The following is a 20,344-nucleotide window of genomic DNA, read 5'->3' as shown; positions in this document are numbered from 1 at the left end:
TATTTAATTTATAAGGAAACACAAATAAAACGCAATGGAAGAAAATTGTACTTAATCATTTCGTTATTAATTTAATAAATTCTCATTATTTTCTAATTTATATGCAGAAGAGGATCATATGCGTTCAGTGACCCCGCATCTTCTTCTCAATAAGATTTTTATCTTATCACCTTATCAGTTCGTAGGCACCTGTTTCAATGTTTGCCATTCGCGAATAGATGTCGTTACTAGTCTCAAAAACACGTTAAAACATTATAATCGGGTAATTGCAATATGCTTCGTAACTTGAAAGTAAACCTGTGATACTGACGACTTTTGAATTTAGTCGGGTTATACTCAATAATGCGGCTGCGCTGAAACAGCTGAGCGACAGCAGCGACGCGGCGTGATGTGATTGAAGTTCGAACTAAACAGTCGCATCATGTCTGCCCGCCGGTTCGGTGTATAACGCTCGGCATTTAGAATAACCTAAAAGCATTTGTCTTACTCCGTCCTCGCAAATTGAGGTTCCTTTTAGTTAATCATATTCACTAACTTTAGTTACTTGTTACTTAGCAAGTATCGTTTTAATGTGTTTGTAGAGGTCACGGCAGTGTTCATCAAGATCCGCACTTGCTGCCGTATTCTGGCTTGCGTTTATCGATTTTCATTTTTACAATGAACATATTGTTTTGTTTACTTTATAATAGTGTGTAACGTTAATAAATCGATGCAAAATGTGTTGTATTCGTTGAGTGTTGTGGTGTAAGATTGATTCAAGTATGTGCGAAGGTGCGCGCGAGACTTCGTGTTTTGGATGACAAAAACATGGAATTTGAGAACGACTTCAGTCTGAAAGAATGGGCGAAGGACAAGCCTTTGTCCATTCTCCAGCTGGACCCGGCGGATAGAGCTGTGCTCAGGATAGCAGGTTAGTTAAAAAACTTAAAAAGCTCGATATACAAAAACAACACACCCATTTTTCGTCGGTTCGTCTCTAGCATATGGGTGTCATTTCCCCATAATTGTCTACATTAATCAGGACGCGTTATCACGCTTTTGATAACGTCACCATTCAAGATTAATGCCAGCAGTGTAAACTTGATAAAAACGGTATTAAAACAAAATGCATCGTGTTATTTTTGTACCGTGTTTTTTTTTTCGTGCAATTCTGGCTTCGCGTAGGTTTTCACTTTCGTCCAGTCTCGTAAATTGGTCTAGAACGATACATGCAACTTGAATAACTTGGTTTTACTGTTTTCGAATTAAAACTCAAGGTTGAGCACACCGGTTAATTAAGTAGGTATCTACGTACGTAGGTATTTGCAGTTTGTTTACATCCTGTTGTAGTAAAAATGTAATGTAGGTACCTAGTAAAGTTGATTGCCCTAGTCCCCTATGGACCGGTGGGTAAGTCGGTAGCCAATAGGATGGTTGTATTTTGCATGGACGTTTTCAAGGCCGGTCAATTTCCTCGGGAGTTTCCGAAAGGTAATTCTATTGTTGACTTCCTATTTCGACGCATTTGCAGTTACATAGGTACCTAGTTAATTATAAATTATAAACGTTAATTACAAAACTTAACTAACAGCATAATTTTTAATAGGTTCCGTAATTTGAAAATGTTATAATCACATTATCACGTAGGTATTTAATTTACCTATTATGAAGCTTATCTACCTGGGTACATAGTCTAGCCTATCAAATATTTGTGTGAATAAGGTAGGTATTTGGTTTGTTAATATTCTGAAATCTAGGTACTTACCTTCTATGTACTTGATCATCTATCTACCTATTCCACCTATAGGGTCTCAGTGTTTTACCTACTACCTAAATATCGATCTCGTATTGGGATATTTCATAAATCTATAGAGTCCATCTTGTCTTAAAAATGATGCTAAAACGTATTTAATATTATTATTACGTAGATTGATTTAATCCATTTTCTCCCATACTTACCTACATGACCAAATGTAGATAAGTACATACGATTTTAGGGTCTAGAAATTCTAGAACTAACACTAACATAAGTACCTATAACAAGTCTGTTTTTCTATAATACCCATAAGGGTGGTATTCCACATATCCAATTTCATTGTCCAATATGTATTGCGTCTCACATTTTGCTTCAATGAGAGAGTGAGACGCACTGACATTGGACAAAGATATTAGACAGGTGGAATACCACCCTAAGTGACTCAAACATTGTTTTCTTCATTATGCCTTGTGCAGTGCAGTGCAGACAATTACTTCATCTTCATTAGCACTTTTTTACCTACTATGTAGGTAAAAAAGTTGCTATGCTAATAGTAGGTATGTAATTAATGTAATACATACCTAACTTATAATAATTTTCATGTAGTTTACTCGAAAATGTAGAATCTCAGTAATCACACACTCATACAAATTAAAACTTGTTCTTCTGAAAATATGTGTTTTACCCGCGTGTATTCTAAAATAAGCTACCTATGTAGGTATCTACCTAGCAGTTAGCAGTACCTACCTAGTCAAATCACGTATCTTGAGCACTACGACTTTTTACACGACTGCCCGAAAAAAAGGAGTGTATTGTTTTCAGGGTTCATGTTTGTATGTGGGTATGTAAATTTCTTCAAAGATCGCATATTTATGGCCCTCACCTTCGGTTCGGGCCACAAACACCTGCGATCTGGAGCATTTACGAATTTACCTCCCTAGGTATGTAATGTACTATTGTTCCACCATAACTTCTGATTTCTGAATGACTGAACTCATTTAGATGTGTGATATATCATTAGGATCCTTACATCATCCCGAGTAATTTAGGCTATGTGACGTCATAATGAAAACAATATGGCGGACTTTTCAGTTCGCTTTCAACCTGTAGTCGTGTTTTTTAATTTATTATTAAACAGTCACATTTCATTTTACGGTCTTTGTGACGAAGTTGAAACACGTTGAAGCACAAAAGCATTGAAACAGTAAGGCGTGACGTCACAAAAAGCATCACAACACCTTTTCTTTCCTAATCAACAGTTCATTAACCCCCGGTATCGTGATCTTTTTGTCATTTCCATGGCTTTCACCGCGACCGGAGGCATTAGAATGGAAACTCAATGAAGGTTGAACTATAGCGTGATTAGGATTTTAAGTAGCCTAGTTAGACTAGAAACTAGCCTGTGTAATCTATAGGTGTAGGCCTTCAGGACTTTCCTTATTGGTTTCGCTTACAACTCTTACAAGCACTCTCAACTCCAATCTTTTTAACCAACTTAAAAAAGGAGGTTAATCTATTCGACCGTATTTTTGTTTATTTTGTTTCTAGCTTCGTCTGCGTGAAAAGATGGTGACGGTTCATAAGAAAACTATCCTTTGTCCTTCCTCGCGCCTCAGACTATCTCTATCATATAAATTGGTTTAGCGATTTAAGCGTGAAGAGGTAACCGACAGCCGGACAGAGTTACCTACTTTCGCATTTATAATATTACCTACTTTCGCATTTATAATATTAGTACGGATAATTTATATTAATCAAGCGAAAAAACTTGTTATCATTTACGACTTACGTAAAATATAATTTCCTCTAGATACTAGGCATGTACATTATCTCATAAATACATTTTGTAGATAATGCGTTATTTAAATCTACATGAACAGGTACTATGGACGAACTGCGTAGACGAGTGGACGAAATGCGATTTGGACGAACTGCGTATTGGACGTGCAGGTAACAAATCCTAAATAGATATGCAATTATAAGCTAATCCAACTCTCTACTAGTTATTAGCGAAGAAAAAGTTGCAATAATTATAAACGATGTAAAGGTTGATGACATTAAGCATTAGCTACTAATCCTATTCGAGTCTTCGCCCGTTTATTACTAAGACATATCAAATAACTACCTATTTAGCCGCACAGAAAAAGAGCCCATCTTTTATCGCTAAAAATATCTGAACTGGTTAATAAAGCGTGGGTGGATGCCTACTTTTCCACACATTTCAAACATTTATACATCTTAACGGCCAATCCCAAGTTTATTTATATGTAAATTCAGAACTATATCATAAAATTCGCATAATCTACATTTCATAATCCTACTTAAAAATACTTAGTCAAAACTAGTTTCATAATAAATGTGAGAATGTCCATATCACGAGAAACACTGTAATTAACGAAACAGACGTAAACCTGTTTGCAAATTACCTGTTGCACAATTAAATTTATAATTTATAAACATACCTAAACTTTACGTTCTCATTGAAATTAGTTAATTAAAAAAAACCGGGCAAGTGCAAGTCGGACTCGCGCACGAAGGGTTCCGTACCATAATTAAAAAAAACTGAAAAAAAAATGCAAAAAAAAAAACGGTCACCCATCCAAGTACTGACCACGCCCGACGTTGCTTAACTTTGGTCAAAAATCACGTTTGTTGCATGGGAGCCCCATTTAAATCTTTATTTTATTCTGTTTTTAGTATTTGTTGTTATAGCGGCAACAGAAATACATCATCTGTGAAAATTTCAACTAGCTATCACGCTTCGTGAGATACAGCCTGGTGACAGACAGACGGACGGACCGACGGACGGACAGCGAAGTCTTATTAATAGGGTCCCGTTTTACCTTTTGGGTACGTAACCCTAAAAACTCCTTGTGAGGTCGATCCTTCAAGAGAATATTAAGCGTGACTAAAGTTCGTAATTGTGAATGCAAGTTGATCTGTTCAGCTTTTAAAATCTTTGTTTATAAATAACAATATGCATGTACAGCGAGCTTCACAAATGCTTGAACACATTATGAATGGAATTCATTCATAAAGTGGCCATAGATTATCCAACTGTGTGTACATACGTTCGTAAATCAATTCTTTTAAACCAGGGGTATCCAAAAATTTTATTGCGCCATATTGCGCCTCAGAAAATTTCGCGCGGGCCACCGTCGGTTTTTGCGCCGGGGGAGGATGTCTGGTTGCTGCTGTTAGGAACAGTTCCACTCTCAATTAATGCTGATACCCGCGGGCTGGATTTGGCCCACTGCCCGGGGGTTGGAGCCCCCTGTTTTAAACGGTTCTCCCGATTTCAAAAGGTTCTATTATGGGTATATGCAGACTACGGAGAGCCCTTTAATTTCAAGAAATTCAAATGTTTTATTCACATTTATTATGCGGAGATGTTGCGGGTTACACATAGGTATTTATTATAGTTAGACGTTAAAGTCGTCAATGCGGCAATGATCTATAGTAAAAGTGCCATGTTTTGCAGACCTGTTTATATAATACCTTCATTTCCCATATCTTAAACAGTATCGTAGTACAAAAAAGCAACCATTACAATAATTATTATCCGAGCCACTTTCTTGGCAAGGCACCAAAATCACCACGCTCCGCCGGCTCAGGGCTCTAATTACAAGGTAAAAACCCATAGAAGATCTTTGTCTTACACCTTGCACATGATATACTCTTGAATATTTCTTAGGCAAAGAGTAATTTGTCAATGATTCGCTTAATTAAATAATACGAAACCTAGGCGATCACCCGGATCACCCCTTCAATTTTCGTTTCAATTAATATTTTGATCGCATGTTATTTTTATTAAGCCTGCTCTTCCTTCCACATGTCCTGATTTAATCAGAAAGTAACTAGGAACTAAAGTCTATTTTTTTATTCGGTAGACTAAAATGACATTTCATACTATGAAATGTTATTTTATGGTCATACTAGGAAATGTCATTTTAATCTACCGAATAAAAAAATAGACTTTAGTTGTAGTTACACAGTAAATATTTAACTACGACGATAAACGCTGCAAAATAAAACAGCACGGATACGAATGGTCGTTCTTGTCTACGTGACAGCGTGATAAAACGGTGTCCGTCACTTTCTATCCCGCAGTGTCAAAAAGTTACAGTTATTTTATCACGTGGATAAAGCCATCCATAATACGTACGCAGATGCATTGTTTAATGAAATAATGAACTACGGTTTGTTATTAACGTCCTAACACTCCTTAGACCTTACATATCTACAAAGGGCATCACGATTTCAAAACTGTAATTCCAACTTGGGACCAGGAAGTTGCAATTCCTGTCGTAAACGCAACTTCACAGCGTGCCTCGCCACTAATCAGCGCTGGCTACAGCTGTCATCGTAAAACAACACTCAATTTGTGGACTTCACACTTTACGACCCTAGAGGAAGTCGTCTAATTCAGGTTTATTGACCTCTTGCTGTGGAATACAGATCAAGACGCCTTAAGCTCTTCAAAGCGACATTTTCTGGCTTGAAGCCATACCTGGTTAGACGGTAACTTTTGACTGCAACTTGAAGTTGCTTTGTCTGCAATTTTAAAGAACAGATTGCCTTAGCTCATCGTACCAACTCTTTCTATGAACTTGGAACCATGCCATTGTCATGGCGAACGGTAACTCGTTTTGAGCATGTTATTAAATTACGCTGTCAACTCGTCAGATCAACTTACTCATGGTACATTTCACGTCTACGTGATGAATTGAAACATGGGAATGTGTCGAGAAGTTGACTTACAACGTTTGGTTAAACAATGATAAGTGACAATAAGGTAGGTGTCAAGATATTTTGATACACGATAGTAGCAAAGTTTGCAGCCTGCAACTGTAAATATAGCGGAATATTAACTTTTATTACCAGACCCCGTTATCAGTGGTGAACTTTATTGAAACGCAAAGGGTTGGCACTAACTCCCCTACCGTGAGGGTAAAATTCCGCAAGCTATTGGGTAAAAGTACGCATGTGGAGTAATTGTTCGCATCAAGAAAATTTCAATGGAATTGTCAATAAAATAAAGTTTAACGACTTTTTATGAAATTGTCTGATCAATATCCACGTAAGTACTAAGTTAACAATATTAAATAACTATTAATACTTTACTTAAGATATTGAATAGTGCTCGAAAATTGCATCAAATCTTCACTTAAATGAACTATAGAGGTCATAATTATACATCAATAATGCGACGTGTGTCGAACTGCTTTCGCTTTGCGTCCGCATATCACGTGGTTCCAAAATACTGATCAGACAATTTCATAAATATTCGTTAAACTTTATTTTATTGACAATTCCATTGAAATTTTCTTGATGCGAACAATTACTCCACATGCGTACTTTTACCCAATAGCTTGTGGAATTTTACCCGCACGGTGGGGGAGTGAGTGCCAACCCTTGCATTTCAATAAAATTTCACCACTGATAACGGGGTCTGTTTATTACAACTGTGAAAGGAAATTCTTGTTTATATGAGTTTACATTAATTAGACCCAACAAAAAACACATGTTCTAAGAATTAAGAAACTTTCCAACACTTTGCTTCGGTAAATATTGAAGACGAGCAACGGGATTTGTGGGATGTACCTACATGGTGGTATATAGACGGCGCCCGCTTACCTGCAATAAATCTCGCCATATCAGCACAATCAGTGTAACAAAGGCGTGGTTTTAATTGCCGGCTAAACTAAGGTTTCATCACGCCAAGTAAAACGAACTGAAAAATGTACATAGTACCTATTACCCGTTTTAATTTAGATTCGTTTTCGTAACTATGAATACCGTAAAATGGAGTGAGTAGGGATTGCGAGGAGAGTCGGGTTATGAATGGGGAGATAAGGGGTGACAGGGGGGTGAGATGGTTTTTAAAGGCTACTGCTACCTAAATAATGTATTCCTATTACAAATGGAGCTATAGTAATATTCATAATAAAAAAAATCGATTCAACAACGTTTCAAAATCACCTTTTGTATGAAATCCCATCTCACCCCAACTACGAGGGACTACGGGGTGAGGAGGGATTTTGTGTTTATCGTTAAAGTTATGAAATGGAACTACCTAAAATCATAAAAAAAACTTAAATACAAACGGCCGGAACATTTATTAATAAAATTAAGTTAGCATAAAATGTAAAAATAAAATGTTATCGAGGTTTGAATGTCAGTTTTGTCCATACTCACCCCATTTTACGGTACCTCCTACGACGGACTAAATTTGCTCAAACAGACAATCCGTTTTCCCGACAATGACATTTGGCTTACCTATAGCTTTTTTGCCGCCGTATGCATTCATATTATTGATATATACATTATTCAGAAAGGACTCTTAAGACGAAACGGGAGCTGAGCTAAAAGTCAATTTTGAGATTTCAAGCTGAATATACCCGTCGCTCTGACGGGGCGTGAGAGACTGTATTTGTGTGTGTAATGCACGCACACAGATGCGTACGCTTGCACCCGCGCGCGCCTCATTGCCGACAATTTGCAATGTTATTTTTCGTGCGTTACTGCCACGAGGCGTTCACTTATTACTTACTGTGTTGCGATTGAATTTTTTGACCCGGCTTACGTTTACGGAACTCGATAATCTTTCTACTACTGTGACTGGCTTTGTTTACTTGACTTTGCTGATCAGCTTATTGTTTTGGACTCCGTGAGTTGTGGTTACCTATTGGACCGCACGCAATTCATCTACCTTTATTCAAGTAATTAAGCGTAATTAGCCGAAACCTTTATAAGAGTGTAATTCATAAGAAGTACATAAGATATAATTTATGTACTGGTTTGCTGTTAGCTTTTAATTGTATCACTTTACATATATGTTACTCAAATAACTAACACGGTTACACTGTTGTAAGAACATTATTTTTCAGGTAGGCCTTATTATACCTACTATAGGCCTTATTACCTCCTAGTACCTTAGTAGTAGTAGTACTACTACGGAAATTGATTCAAAGACTCAAGACTGACTTAAGTGGCAGTAGGGTGTAGGGTTTTTTCTAGGCTTAATGAGTTCGCTGAAGCTTATTTTTTATACTTAGCGCACAGAACCACTAGTTTAACAGTATCAGCTCTAACCACATGTCACCATTTTGTCCTTTACGTAACAAACTCAGGGGCCCAGAATATCCGATGTACCTATCAAATCAAGGTTCTGTACCAAATAAGGCCCGGTTATTATAGTTCGTTATTTTTTTAGCATTAGAAAGAAGGTAAACAATCATGACGTGTCTTTTTATTAATAATTATTGAAAAACGCTTTCAAAAATTAGTTTATATTACTTATGAAAGCAAAAGAATATAAAAAAGTATATGATTAATACATACATACATACATACATACATACATACAATCACGCCTATTTCCCGGAGGGGTAGGCAGAGACCACGGATTTCCACTTGCTACGATCCTGACATACCACTTTCGCTTCCTTCACATTCATAACATTCCTCATACACGCTCGCCGGTTTAGGGTGCTCTTGCTCATTAATATGATTAATATGATTTATAATTCTAACATATTTGCTATGACTTATTTTTCAATGGTAATTTTTAATAAGACATGTCAAAATCTGTTACCTTAATGCAAAAAAAACGAACTTTAAGCGTGCTAACTTTCAAAATTTCATTTTTTATAAGATAGTTAAGTAGATGGGCAAAAATTTTGCGTCCATGTCCACCAGTGAGTAAGTGATTGAGATACCTAAACATTTAACTTTATAATGTAAAATGATATAATTTACTAACCTACTCGTTTAATTTCAGGTAGGTTGAATAAGGAACGCTGCTGGAGCGCTGGTGGCCTAGCGGTAAGAGCGTGCGACTTTCAATCCGGAGGTCGCGGGTTCAAACCCCGGTTCGTACCAATGAGTTTTTCGGAACTTATGTACGAAATATTATTTCATATTTGCCAGTCGCTTTTCGGTGAAGGAAAACATCGTGAGGAAACCGGACTAATCCCAATAAAGCCTAGTTTCCCCTCTGGGTTGGAAGGTCAGATGGCAGTCGCTTTCGTAAAAACTAGTGCCTACGTCAAATCATGGGGTTAGTTGTCAAGCGGACCCCAGGCTCTCATGAGCCGTGGCAAAATGCCGGGATAACGCAAGGAAGAAGAAGAAGAGGTTGAATAAGGAACCAAGTAACCATGGGGAGGAGCAGTATTTACTAACATTTTCTTTTTGGGTCTTCAGAGTGTATCGTTTCCTTTTTTTTGCACATATTACACTTAAATATATATTCTCTGTGTAAACCCTTACGTCTTTCAATGACAAAGGCAAGATCAGCAAATGTACAATTTGTATGATCGTGCCTGATATTTGAGATCACAGAAAATAAATATTTTAAATCCACTATTCTGCGACCTTCTAAAATTTTGTTTTATCATGATTCATGATCAGAAAGCTCGGATTCAATAGTCATATCAAACGTCGATTATGCAGTTGATGATGAGCTTGCATTTTCTACCATTGGTGCTGCAAATGCATCAACCGGTGGCGATAAACTTTGCCCTCTTGTAAAACAAATTACTATTGTGATTGTGTCCAGCAAAAGGCCAAAATTCGGTTTACTTTCCTGTTTAAAATATTACTAATTTATTCATATTTCAGATTAGGTACATAGGTAACTGTCTGAATGTTACAATGCCAGCTGGCAAATTCTATCACATTTGTTTGTTTGGTAGTCATGGTAACATTCACTTACATTGATATCCTTATTAAGATCTGTATCTTATTATCCAGACCTTAAAATATTGCCACCGTTGCCCTTTAAAAAAATACTGTTTAAATAATTGGCTACTCAAACAATGCTTCTATAGTATAAATAATGACTACACAAAAATGGGTAGTATTGTATATAATGCACGAAATAAGGCCCGATTCTTAAGCGGGTTTAAATTTTGAGGCTATGTCCGCTAATACTATAGACAAAATATCAAGTTTAATAAACACAAAAAAAAACATTGATGGGCCTTATTTTATAATTTAGGCCTTACTTTGTAATTTAAAGTAGAGTTAGGCCAAGAAAAATCTATAGCGATTTTGATAGAACACGCAGTGCAAGTATTATTTCAAACGTCGCTTCTATGAAATTATGACATATAAATAACACTTGCACTGCGTGTGCTATCAAAATTGCTGTAGACTTTTCTTGGTCTGACTCTAAAATATTCTTTATTACACCACAAACATAAAAACAAATTTAAAAAAAACCGGCGAAGTGCAAGTCGGACTCGCACACGAAGGGTTCCGTACCATTATTTATAAAAACGGTCACCCATCCAAGTACTGACCCCGCCCGACGTTGCTTAACTTCGGTCAAAAATCACGTTTGTTGTATGGGAGGCCCCACTAAATTTTTTTATTTTATCCTGTTTTTTAGTATTTGTTGTTATAGCGGCAACAGAAATAAATCATCTGTGAAAATTTCAACTGTCTAGCTATCACGATTCGTGAGATACAGCCTGGTGACAGACGGACGGACGGACAGCGGAATCTTAGTAATAGGGTCCCGTGTTTTACCCTTTGGGTACGGAACCCTAAAACCGATTTACAATGTAGATAAAGGTAGCAACAGGCGGTCTTATCGCTGTTAGTTCTTATTCTTCGTTTGTTTAGCATTAGAGTGAAGGTGACGTGTCTTTTTTAAGCATGCAATCGTATAATTATTTAGCTTTTTTTGTAATAGTTATGTACTTAGTGGTTAATATTAGTATTTACTATTTTTTTTTCCAATAATGCTTAAAAACGAAGTATAGACATGACAACCAAATATTAACGCCATTGTAGGGCAGGATATACAGAACATGAAACATTAGTACTGTCACGCTCCGTGATTGTTGAGCCATTTAGGGTTCTAGCTAAATTGGACATTCCATAGAGCACGAGTAAGTATGGAACAACCAATTCAGCTAGGACCCTAAATTGCTCGACAATTACGAAGCGTGCCTGTAGGTACCTAAAAATTTTGTTAACCCATTTTAACCATGCAATAAAATATTTTTGATTTTGATTTCTAATTTGAAATATTAGAATCAAAAAGTTCATAATAGATTGTATATCATAACTACAAAAATGTGTTCCCTACTCTCAACCCAAAACCCCTTGTATCTTAGGATCTAGATATTTTCACACAAGACGGTTTATCGATAACTTCTTACATCACTAGATTATCGACATTAAATGTCGACTATTGCCCATCACTTTTCTGGCTGTGTACGTATTTAGAAACTTGACTCCGCCCCTAAAATTAGTGCGATAGGGACAACTGCAGCTGAGGCGAAAAATCCTGCGTAAAAATGACAAAAATCGAGGTTTCGTAGTCCTCTTTTTCCTCCCCCAAAACTTAACCAATCGTAACCAAATTTGGAAATCTAAATGATTATGAAATTATCTGTGTCGGACCGTTTTGCTTTTTTGGCTAATTGATATCAGTTTTGAATACCACGCCTCTCATTGCGGCATAGTCTATTAGGCCATTTTGGCCGTTTTTGAAGGGCTCTAGCGCCTTAAAAAACAAAAATATCAAAAAAAGCAAAACGGTCCGACACAGATATTGACAATATTAATCTGTGTTGAAAAAATCATTGCTCTAGCTTCAAAAACCACGGAGGAAAACGAGGACTACGTTTGTATGGAGGAATGACCACTCCTGTTGGCTCTTAACAACAACCTTGATTGATTACATAATCCAGATTTAATGCCAAATAAATCTTGATATCCCTCGAGCGTTTGGCCCTTTGTCAGTCTCTAATCCCTAAATAAATGGTGCAGCAAGAAAAGGCTAAAATTGCAATTTATCACGAGGGTCACTGAACGCGGTACATAGATTCCACCTTTGTCAGTTACCATTAGTCATCAGTTGAATCAGGATCGCGAATTACCTTTGTCACACATCCGTACATTGGGGACAAAGATGTCAACACCGTTTTGCACTTTTGTTAAATATGTAAAATACAAAAGCCTAGTAGTTGACTACGAATTGTCTGTAACGCTTTCCACAAGAGATGGGCGAGGATGCGTAGAAAGGGATGTGTTTGTTAAGAACCAAGATAATCACTTCACACTGAGCAAGGATAGGTAAATTAAGTGATTCTATTGGTTCTTAACAAACACATCCTTCGCTACGCATCCTCGCCTAACGGGTGACTCACGCTAGACCGAGCCGGGGCCGGACCGGAGGTTCCTGCGCTTCGTTTTCTATGGAAAGCACCACGTGATCACCGATCAGCCGTCATAGAAAATGACGTGATGGCCGCATCGGCCCGGGCCCGGCCCTACCTGACTAGCGTGAGTCATCCTTAATATTGTAGAATATGTTCGAGGTTCACGAGTGGCAACCACGTACCGGGAGGCGCAGCCTGGGTAGACCCCCCCACAAGGTGGACTGATGACCTGGTAAAGGTGGCGGGAGCCCACTGGATGCGGGTGGCGATGGCGCAAGACCGGTCATTGTGGCACTCTTTAGGGGAAGGCCTATGTCCAGCAGTGGACGTCCTCTGGCAGATCAGGCCCCAATTTCACCACGGTGACAGGTGCGACAATTGTAAAACATCACTGTTGCTGACGTCACAGGCATCCATGGGCTACGGTTACCGCTTACCATCGGGCGGGCCGTATTCCTGTTTGCCATCATCGTATTATTAAAAATAACTTTATTATATCGGAAAAAACAGATATTTCTCTTGCTAAGTTTATGACAATTATCACAAGAAACACTACAATTGTCACGAAATTCCGACATATAACTCATTTCCTGTCAAGATTCACCGACAATTGTACAAATATGTCGACTAGAAAAAATAATTCTTGTTTCACAACATAATTGTAATACATACAATTGTAGCAAAATGCCTGTCATGTTTGTAAGTATTTCTATAGAAAATATTTTATAAAATTGTAATATGTCACCTGTCGCTTGACAAATTGTCGCTCGACATATGTCACTGACAACTGTAGCCGTGGTGAAATTGGAGCCTGATGATGATGTAGACCAGCGGTCGGCAACCTTTTAGCAGCCAAGGGCCAATAGTAGTTAACGGAGGTGACGCGGGCCGTACTTTGTTAATATATACGACTTTATGAGACATTGTCGTTTGTCACTATTACATACAAAATAGCCAAGGCGCCTCTCGGGTCGCAAGTGACAGTTTCGCGAGCCGCATGCGGCCCGCGGCCGCAGGTTGCCGACCGCTGATGTAGACGATGAAACGTTTGTGTTGTGTCCCGTCCCGTGGTGGCCGTGGTGCTGCAATATCCTGCCCTGAAACAACTTACATCACTACAAATCGATGTCGCAAAGTGGAGGCACTGAAGCGTAATAATGTCAATAAATAAGCACTAGATAATTTATCGAGTCCCGTCTCCTATCCGTATCTATTGTCTACTGGCATATGTATTGACACAAGAAACCTCTCTAACCGGTTTATTTTAAAACTCGCAAGTTTTTAGCTTATCTTTGTCTATTACAAATTGCCATTCTTCCTAAGACTAAGCAAGACAAGTTTCAAAACTAGATATTTTAACACCGACTACCTACTCTATAATAGAGCGAATTAGCGAATTTAAACACGCATCATTTGGTTACCTACTGAAACAAGTGAGTCAGCAATAAACAAAAGATGAAACGCAGGTTCAAGGTCAGCACGTTTTCAATGTACTAAATTTAACACGGTTAGAATTACTTCACAGATGTATTCGTTAGATATTTCTTGTGTAAATAATAGAAAAGATATTGAATGATTAATTGATTACCCCTCTGGTGTTGCGGGTGTCCATGGGCGACGGTAATCGCTTACCATCAGGCGATTCGTCTGCTCGTTTGCCTCCAATATCATAAAAAAGCTACTGTCCTACGTGAACGTGTGAATACATCCAATCCAAGTCCATTTCACGCACCTTACTAAAGAAACTATTTTTGATCTGTTAGTCATAACAGGAATAGTTTTCACTAGCGACCCGCCCCGTCTTCGCACGGGTAAACAAATTATACACTTAAACCTTCCTCAAAATTCACTCTATTGATAGGTGAAAAAAAATCCGTTCAGTAGTTTTTGAGTTTAACGCGAACAAACATACAACCACACAGACAGACGCGGCGGGAGACTTTGTTTTATAAGGTGTAGTGATTAGACATGGCGTTTCTGATGTATTGCTGGCTAGACGGTAGCTTGAAGAAAACAAGTCAGTAATAAACAAAGGCACAGGTCTGGTTCAAGGTCAATGCCGCCATCTTTCTCATATTGCTCGTACCTGCGTCCGCGCAGGTCTCTTATTCACATCACATACTTATAGAGGCATTATTCTCGGATGAACCATTATAGTTGAGACTTTGAGATTCATAACAACTTTATGAGCCCCAGTGCTGTGTTGAATAGTTTATTACAAGCTTTCATGAACTTCAATTTATTCTCTAGCCGCCCATAGGCCTATAAAAAGGTATCTCGTTCCATTCTTATATGCTGGACCTTGAGGCGAGCATTTACTTAGCTAAAGGAATAAATAGCCCTGGAATGGAGTTCCATGGACGATATTAAAACTATTTATAGAGCCAGCACGTTGCAATTTTACCGTGGATAAATTTTAATAACCGGAGTTAATGGTTCCAAGGGCCGGTATTATCTTGTCATATGTCGTAAATTGTATAGAAGAAATACGTCTGAGATCACAGAACTTACTCCCACAGTATTTTATTCGATTAAAATGTCCTGTGAGATGTCTCCGTGGAAGTGGAACCCTAAGGTTGCGCTGTAATGACCCGTCACACATGTTATAATTATGCAAGTTATAACAATGGAAATGTAATACTTTATACATGGACCTACGAGTACATGTGTCTTTAATGTCTTTTCTTTTGAATTTGATATAAATCAAGAAATAATCGCAAAATTACTGTAAAGCTGGACAGAAAGATAATATTCCATACCAATAAATAAAATTCGATAAAACAGCCGTCTGGCATTGCAAGAGTCATGCGCAATTCTTACAAAGAAGTTTTAGAATTTTCAATAAATCTTTGGCAATATTTAAAAATTTAAGCTTAACCAACCCTCAGTTTCACAGTGTTTGGTGTGAACCATTTCCTTAGTTTCACAGTGTTTGGTGTGAACCATTTCGAAGATATGACAGGTTTGTAACCATGTTTTCATGTATAATTATAATTAAACAGCCGTTGTGAAAATCTTCATTATACATTTCAGACGACCTTCGCCATAGGCACGCTTCATGTAAATTGGATGACGTCACTACCTAAATGGCTAAAGGTGTGTTCTTTATACAGGATAAAATACCATGAACTCAAGAATAATGAGTACATACCTGTGTGCAAATGTATAGAAATTCAGTACAAGGTGCACCCGTGTGTGTATGTGGTGTAACCTGTTTGAAAATTTAGATAAAATTGAGCGGGTTTTGTGTTTTGAATTAGCAGTAACACGTTTTTACTACTATTTGAGAATGTCGATAATTGCCTATGACATATATAGGCAGGCAAACATATGCCTATTATAGGCTTCGTCGAGGGAAAATGTTTAAAATAAAACAAACCAAGAATGATACAAATTGAACATCTCCAGGCTATGTCACAGGCCGTTTAATAAGACTGAATTGGGCAATGAAGCTCGATGTCTATTGTTATTCAACCTACGCTGGTTAATCAATGTAAATATGTAAATGCTGTAAAACTTCATGAATTAAGATTCTAAATAGACCGTACACAAAACGCGGGAAATAATATCTAAAGGGAGATCCTTAGAAGTGTATAAGAAATTTTGAAAAGACTGAATTATTTATTTTAATAAGGCTAAGAGTAGCCACTAGCGAAGAGTTTTTGCCTTGTAATAGCTCGGACCCGACAAGTATGATCTACATGCGCGTATTAAATTACAATACGCTGCACTAGTTAAGTGTAGTACGGTTCAGTGCCCTGTAAGGCGATGCGTTACTTTCTCTGCAGATGCACTAGCCAGTTTTATTTACCAACTACGAGACTAGGTAGACAAACTATTACTTAGGTACTTGTTTAAGACTTAATATTTTTTAGAAATTAAGTGGTGAAATGTTAACCGAGTAGTACATTTTTAGAATCCTTTTTTGTGGAAATACAATTTTAATTGTAATGTTGATTCGTAACGAAACTGATGCGGCTAATACGTCATATGGGCTTTGTGATTATAAAGCATGATTTCTGTAGTTCATTGCAATAACTTAGCAACCGTTTAGTAATAAATTATATTGTAACAACGATTTAATTAACAACCTACCACTTACACGGAACTGCCAATTATTGAATTGAATTTCCTGCCTATCTTTATTTGCAATCAAAACCAGATTTATAACGGGAGAAGGTAATAAACTAACTTCTCGATAATTGCTCATTCAATTAATTTTAATCTTTTAACATGGTTCGCGGTGAGTGAGATATATTCTCAGAGACTTGCTCTTGCTTCTCATTTGATATTTCGTCGTTTTGCATTTATTTTTTCTACACAAATGACACCGTGGTGTCTGATTCACTAGATGAAATTCCTGGTTACCCTAACTAGCAAAATAAAGTAAAAATTGTCTTTAGATACAAGAATGATACAAATTGACCACCTCCAGGCTATGTCACAGGCCGTGCTCCATTCTCCAAAGGAAATCAATACGCTACTAGCTGTTGAAAAAGTTTATCCGGCACCTAGAGAAGCTGGAAACTATCGGAATGTAAACCTTTGAGTTGGTGTAACTAAGGCTTAACTTGTAACAGTTGTAACTAAGAAACAACTGGATCACAATGCCATCTACATCTGTGAATCTTGACGTTAGGGAATCCCCTATCCTCTGTGACCTATAAACTCAGGCGCCGGGGAGACTGGCGACGGAGTGACGGACGCTCGTTGGTCCAAACTGGGCCATATTCCTTGAACGTCGAACTTGGCTTGCATTGTTGCGTTTTTAGTGGAAACTTTTTTTAACTGGAAATCTAGTTAAGTAATGTCATAAAAATGTATGCGGGAAAGAGTTTCTGTTTTATATTTAGGTATTGGATGACCTCTTCAAATAATTCTAGACCTTCTAAAGTACACACAAAACTTGGTATTTTACGTACTTAAATATCTTTTGATAAACCACGTACTACTTTTGTCTCAATAGCATGCGGTTAGCAAATAACCTTAATTTCAAGCTATTTTAGAAAATAGTTCTCTGAATCCCAAACATATTTCGTTTCGACGTGAAGTCATTCGTGACCACAATGCGAACTAGAGCACTTTCTACACCTTCGCTAGCATTGTAAACAAGATTAATTCAATTTATGCATACTTAGCAATCATCTTATTATCAATAATTGGTTTGTATCATGATATGTACTGTATGGTTACTTTCTCTAAGACTAATATTGTAAACGATTTGTACAACCGTATACAGTCTTGAGCTAATCTCGATAATTATCTCCCGGTAACTTCTTGGCAATGCAATTAGTACATGCTACTAAGTAGAACTACCGATTATGGCATGAACAATCTAACGTGACATCATGAAGGAATAATATAAACGTTTCGTTTGTGAAACATAATAGCGGGATTGATTATGTTAAATAGAACTATTTATTAAAATTTAATTTTTAAGTATAATTTCTGTTGTCGGGCATCTAGTGGTTTATAATGAGCCTAATAATTAATTACCAAGGCTACTGTCAAGCAACTACAAATTTTCAACACATGCACATTTTCAGCAATAAGTAATAAATAAATCTTCGTTTATTGTCTGCTAAAGCGGTCTAGACTTAGACTAGACTGATCGGCTATTAAGGTAGCAAAATCAATACGAAAACTCTTATAGAACTTAGACCAGTTGCTCGATATTTTTATAATAGGCTCGAGCATTGTCAATCCGGGACCCTGACCGCTCACTGGTCAGTCCGGCGGGCGTTCACCCGCCCCTCCTGTTACGAACACAATAATTGGTGGATTACGCGTATGCATTTAATCAAATCGCGCGGGAAAACGCGGTTGGAATTCAAAATTCGAACGTGACAGTTAGTAGCGGAACTAGACAAATATGGCGGGCCTTCTTGATGGCCAGAAGACAATTTATTTCATGAATGGACGATAGTAAATCATAATGAGTCATGGTATCTTGGCGCTGAGACCGAGTGCTCCTTTCGACGGGCCCGCTGTTAAATTTACTATTTCTATTTTTATTCTCATTCCTTCGGCTGGGCTACTGTTAATTTCTTATAGATGATTAACAGTTTGTTGAAACATTTGTGGGTATCGGATCCTTTTATTCACGATGCATTTATTGACCGAAGCGTAGCGAAGGTCTACGTTTGACTGACTCGAGCAATTTGCTTTCGTATGTCCGGATGTTCTCCTCTACAGGTCGCAATTCTTAACTGATTCTCATGAAATTTTGTGACCAGATTCTATGACTAAATAATTTTTTTTTGTCAATCCGGTTTTTGGAACTTTTTAAAAATGGCGGAGTCGTGATAGCTCGCGCCTAAACAAATAGTGGTATCGGTACCATACGAGTGTTTTCTTTTTGAGATATGTTTATAGATTAAATGGCCAAAAATTCAGAAAATTTATTTCGCTGGTTTCGGAGGTATTGAGATATTTAATTTTAACTAATTTTAATTTGAGAAGGAGTAGCTAAATTTCGTCAACCCATCTAAGAACTATTTGGCTCAGTTTGTAAACGTTCGCTTTTTCTGTTTGCACAGAGGGTCTGGGTTCGATCCCCAGTAATTGTATATTATAACTTTTTGTATTTTTTTACACATAAATTTCGTATTGTTTTTTTTTTAATTTACTATATTTAAAGCTCTTAACACCATGTTATTTAAAGCTCTGCTCGCGAGGTCTACAGCTCACAGAGCCACTAGTGTTAATAGCTTCGTGGAATGAGTAAATCTAATTGACCGGAGCGTAGCGAAGGTCTACGTTTCGACTGGAGCATTTTGCTTTTGTATGTCCGGATGTTCTCCTCTACAGGTCGCAATTCTTAACCGAATCTCGTGAAATTTTGTGACTGGATTCTATGTCTAAATAAATTTTTTTTGTCCGTCCGGTTTTTTGAATTTTTTTAAAATGGCGGAGTCGTGATAGCTCGCCCCTAAACAAATAGTGGTATCAGTACCATACGAGTGTTTTCTTTTTGAGATATGTTTATAGATTAAATGGCCAAAAATTCAGAAAATTTATTTCGCTGCTTTCGGAGGTATTGGGATATTCAATTTTAACTAATTTTAATTTGAGAAGGAGTAGCTAAATTTCGTCAACCCATCTAAGAATTATTTGGCTCAGTTTGTAAACGTTCGCTTTTTCTGTTTGCACAGAGGGTCTGGGTTCGATCCCCAGTAATTGTATGCTGGGATATTATAACTTTTTGTATTTTTTTACACATAAATTTCGTATTGTTTTTTTTTTATTTACTATATTTAAAGCTCTTAGCACCATGTTATTTAAAGCTCTGATCGCGAGGTCTACAGCTCACAGAGCCACTAGTTATGTACCTTTTGGTACAAAAACCGTATCCTAATATGACTCAACCTAGGTTTCCCCGTCGTACTGTAAAGATTAAGCATTTTAATTTGAGGCGTGTATCATCAGC

The 20,344-nt window shown here is 37.4% G+C and overlaps 1 protein-coding gene across 2 annotated transcripts in view; it reads left to right on the top strand.

Moving 5' to 3' along the window:
* Nucleotides 1–424: 424 nt before the first annotated feature.
* LOC134800529 (dystonin) overlaps nucleotides 425–20,344 on the top strand; it is a 288,922-nt gene continuing 269,002 nt past the window's right edge. Inside the window, exon 1 of one of the 2 annotated variants that reach the window (XM_063773000.1) lies at nucleotides 425–910. In XM_063773000.1, coding sequence (XP_063629070.1) covers nucleotides 808–910 — 103 coding nt within the window. In that variant the 5' untranslated portion in view covers nucleotides 425–807. The remainder of the gene's footprint in view (nucleotides 911–20,344) is intronic. The other variant, XM_063773005.1, reaches the window with a different exon arrangement.

This window comes from Cydia splendana, chromosome 20, assembly GCF_910591565.1.
Source record: "Cydia splendana chromosome 20, ilCydSple1.2, whole genome shotgun sequence".
Lineage (NCBI taxonomy): Eukaryota > Metazoa > Arthropoda > Insecta > Lepidoptera > Tortricidae > Cydia > Cydia splendana.
This window is presented reverse-complemented; position numbering and strand designations above follow the sequence as displayed.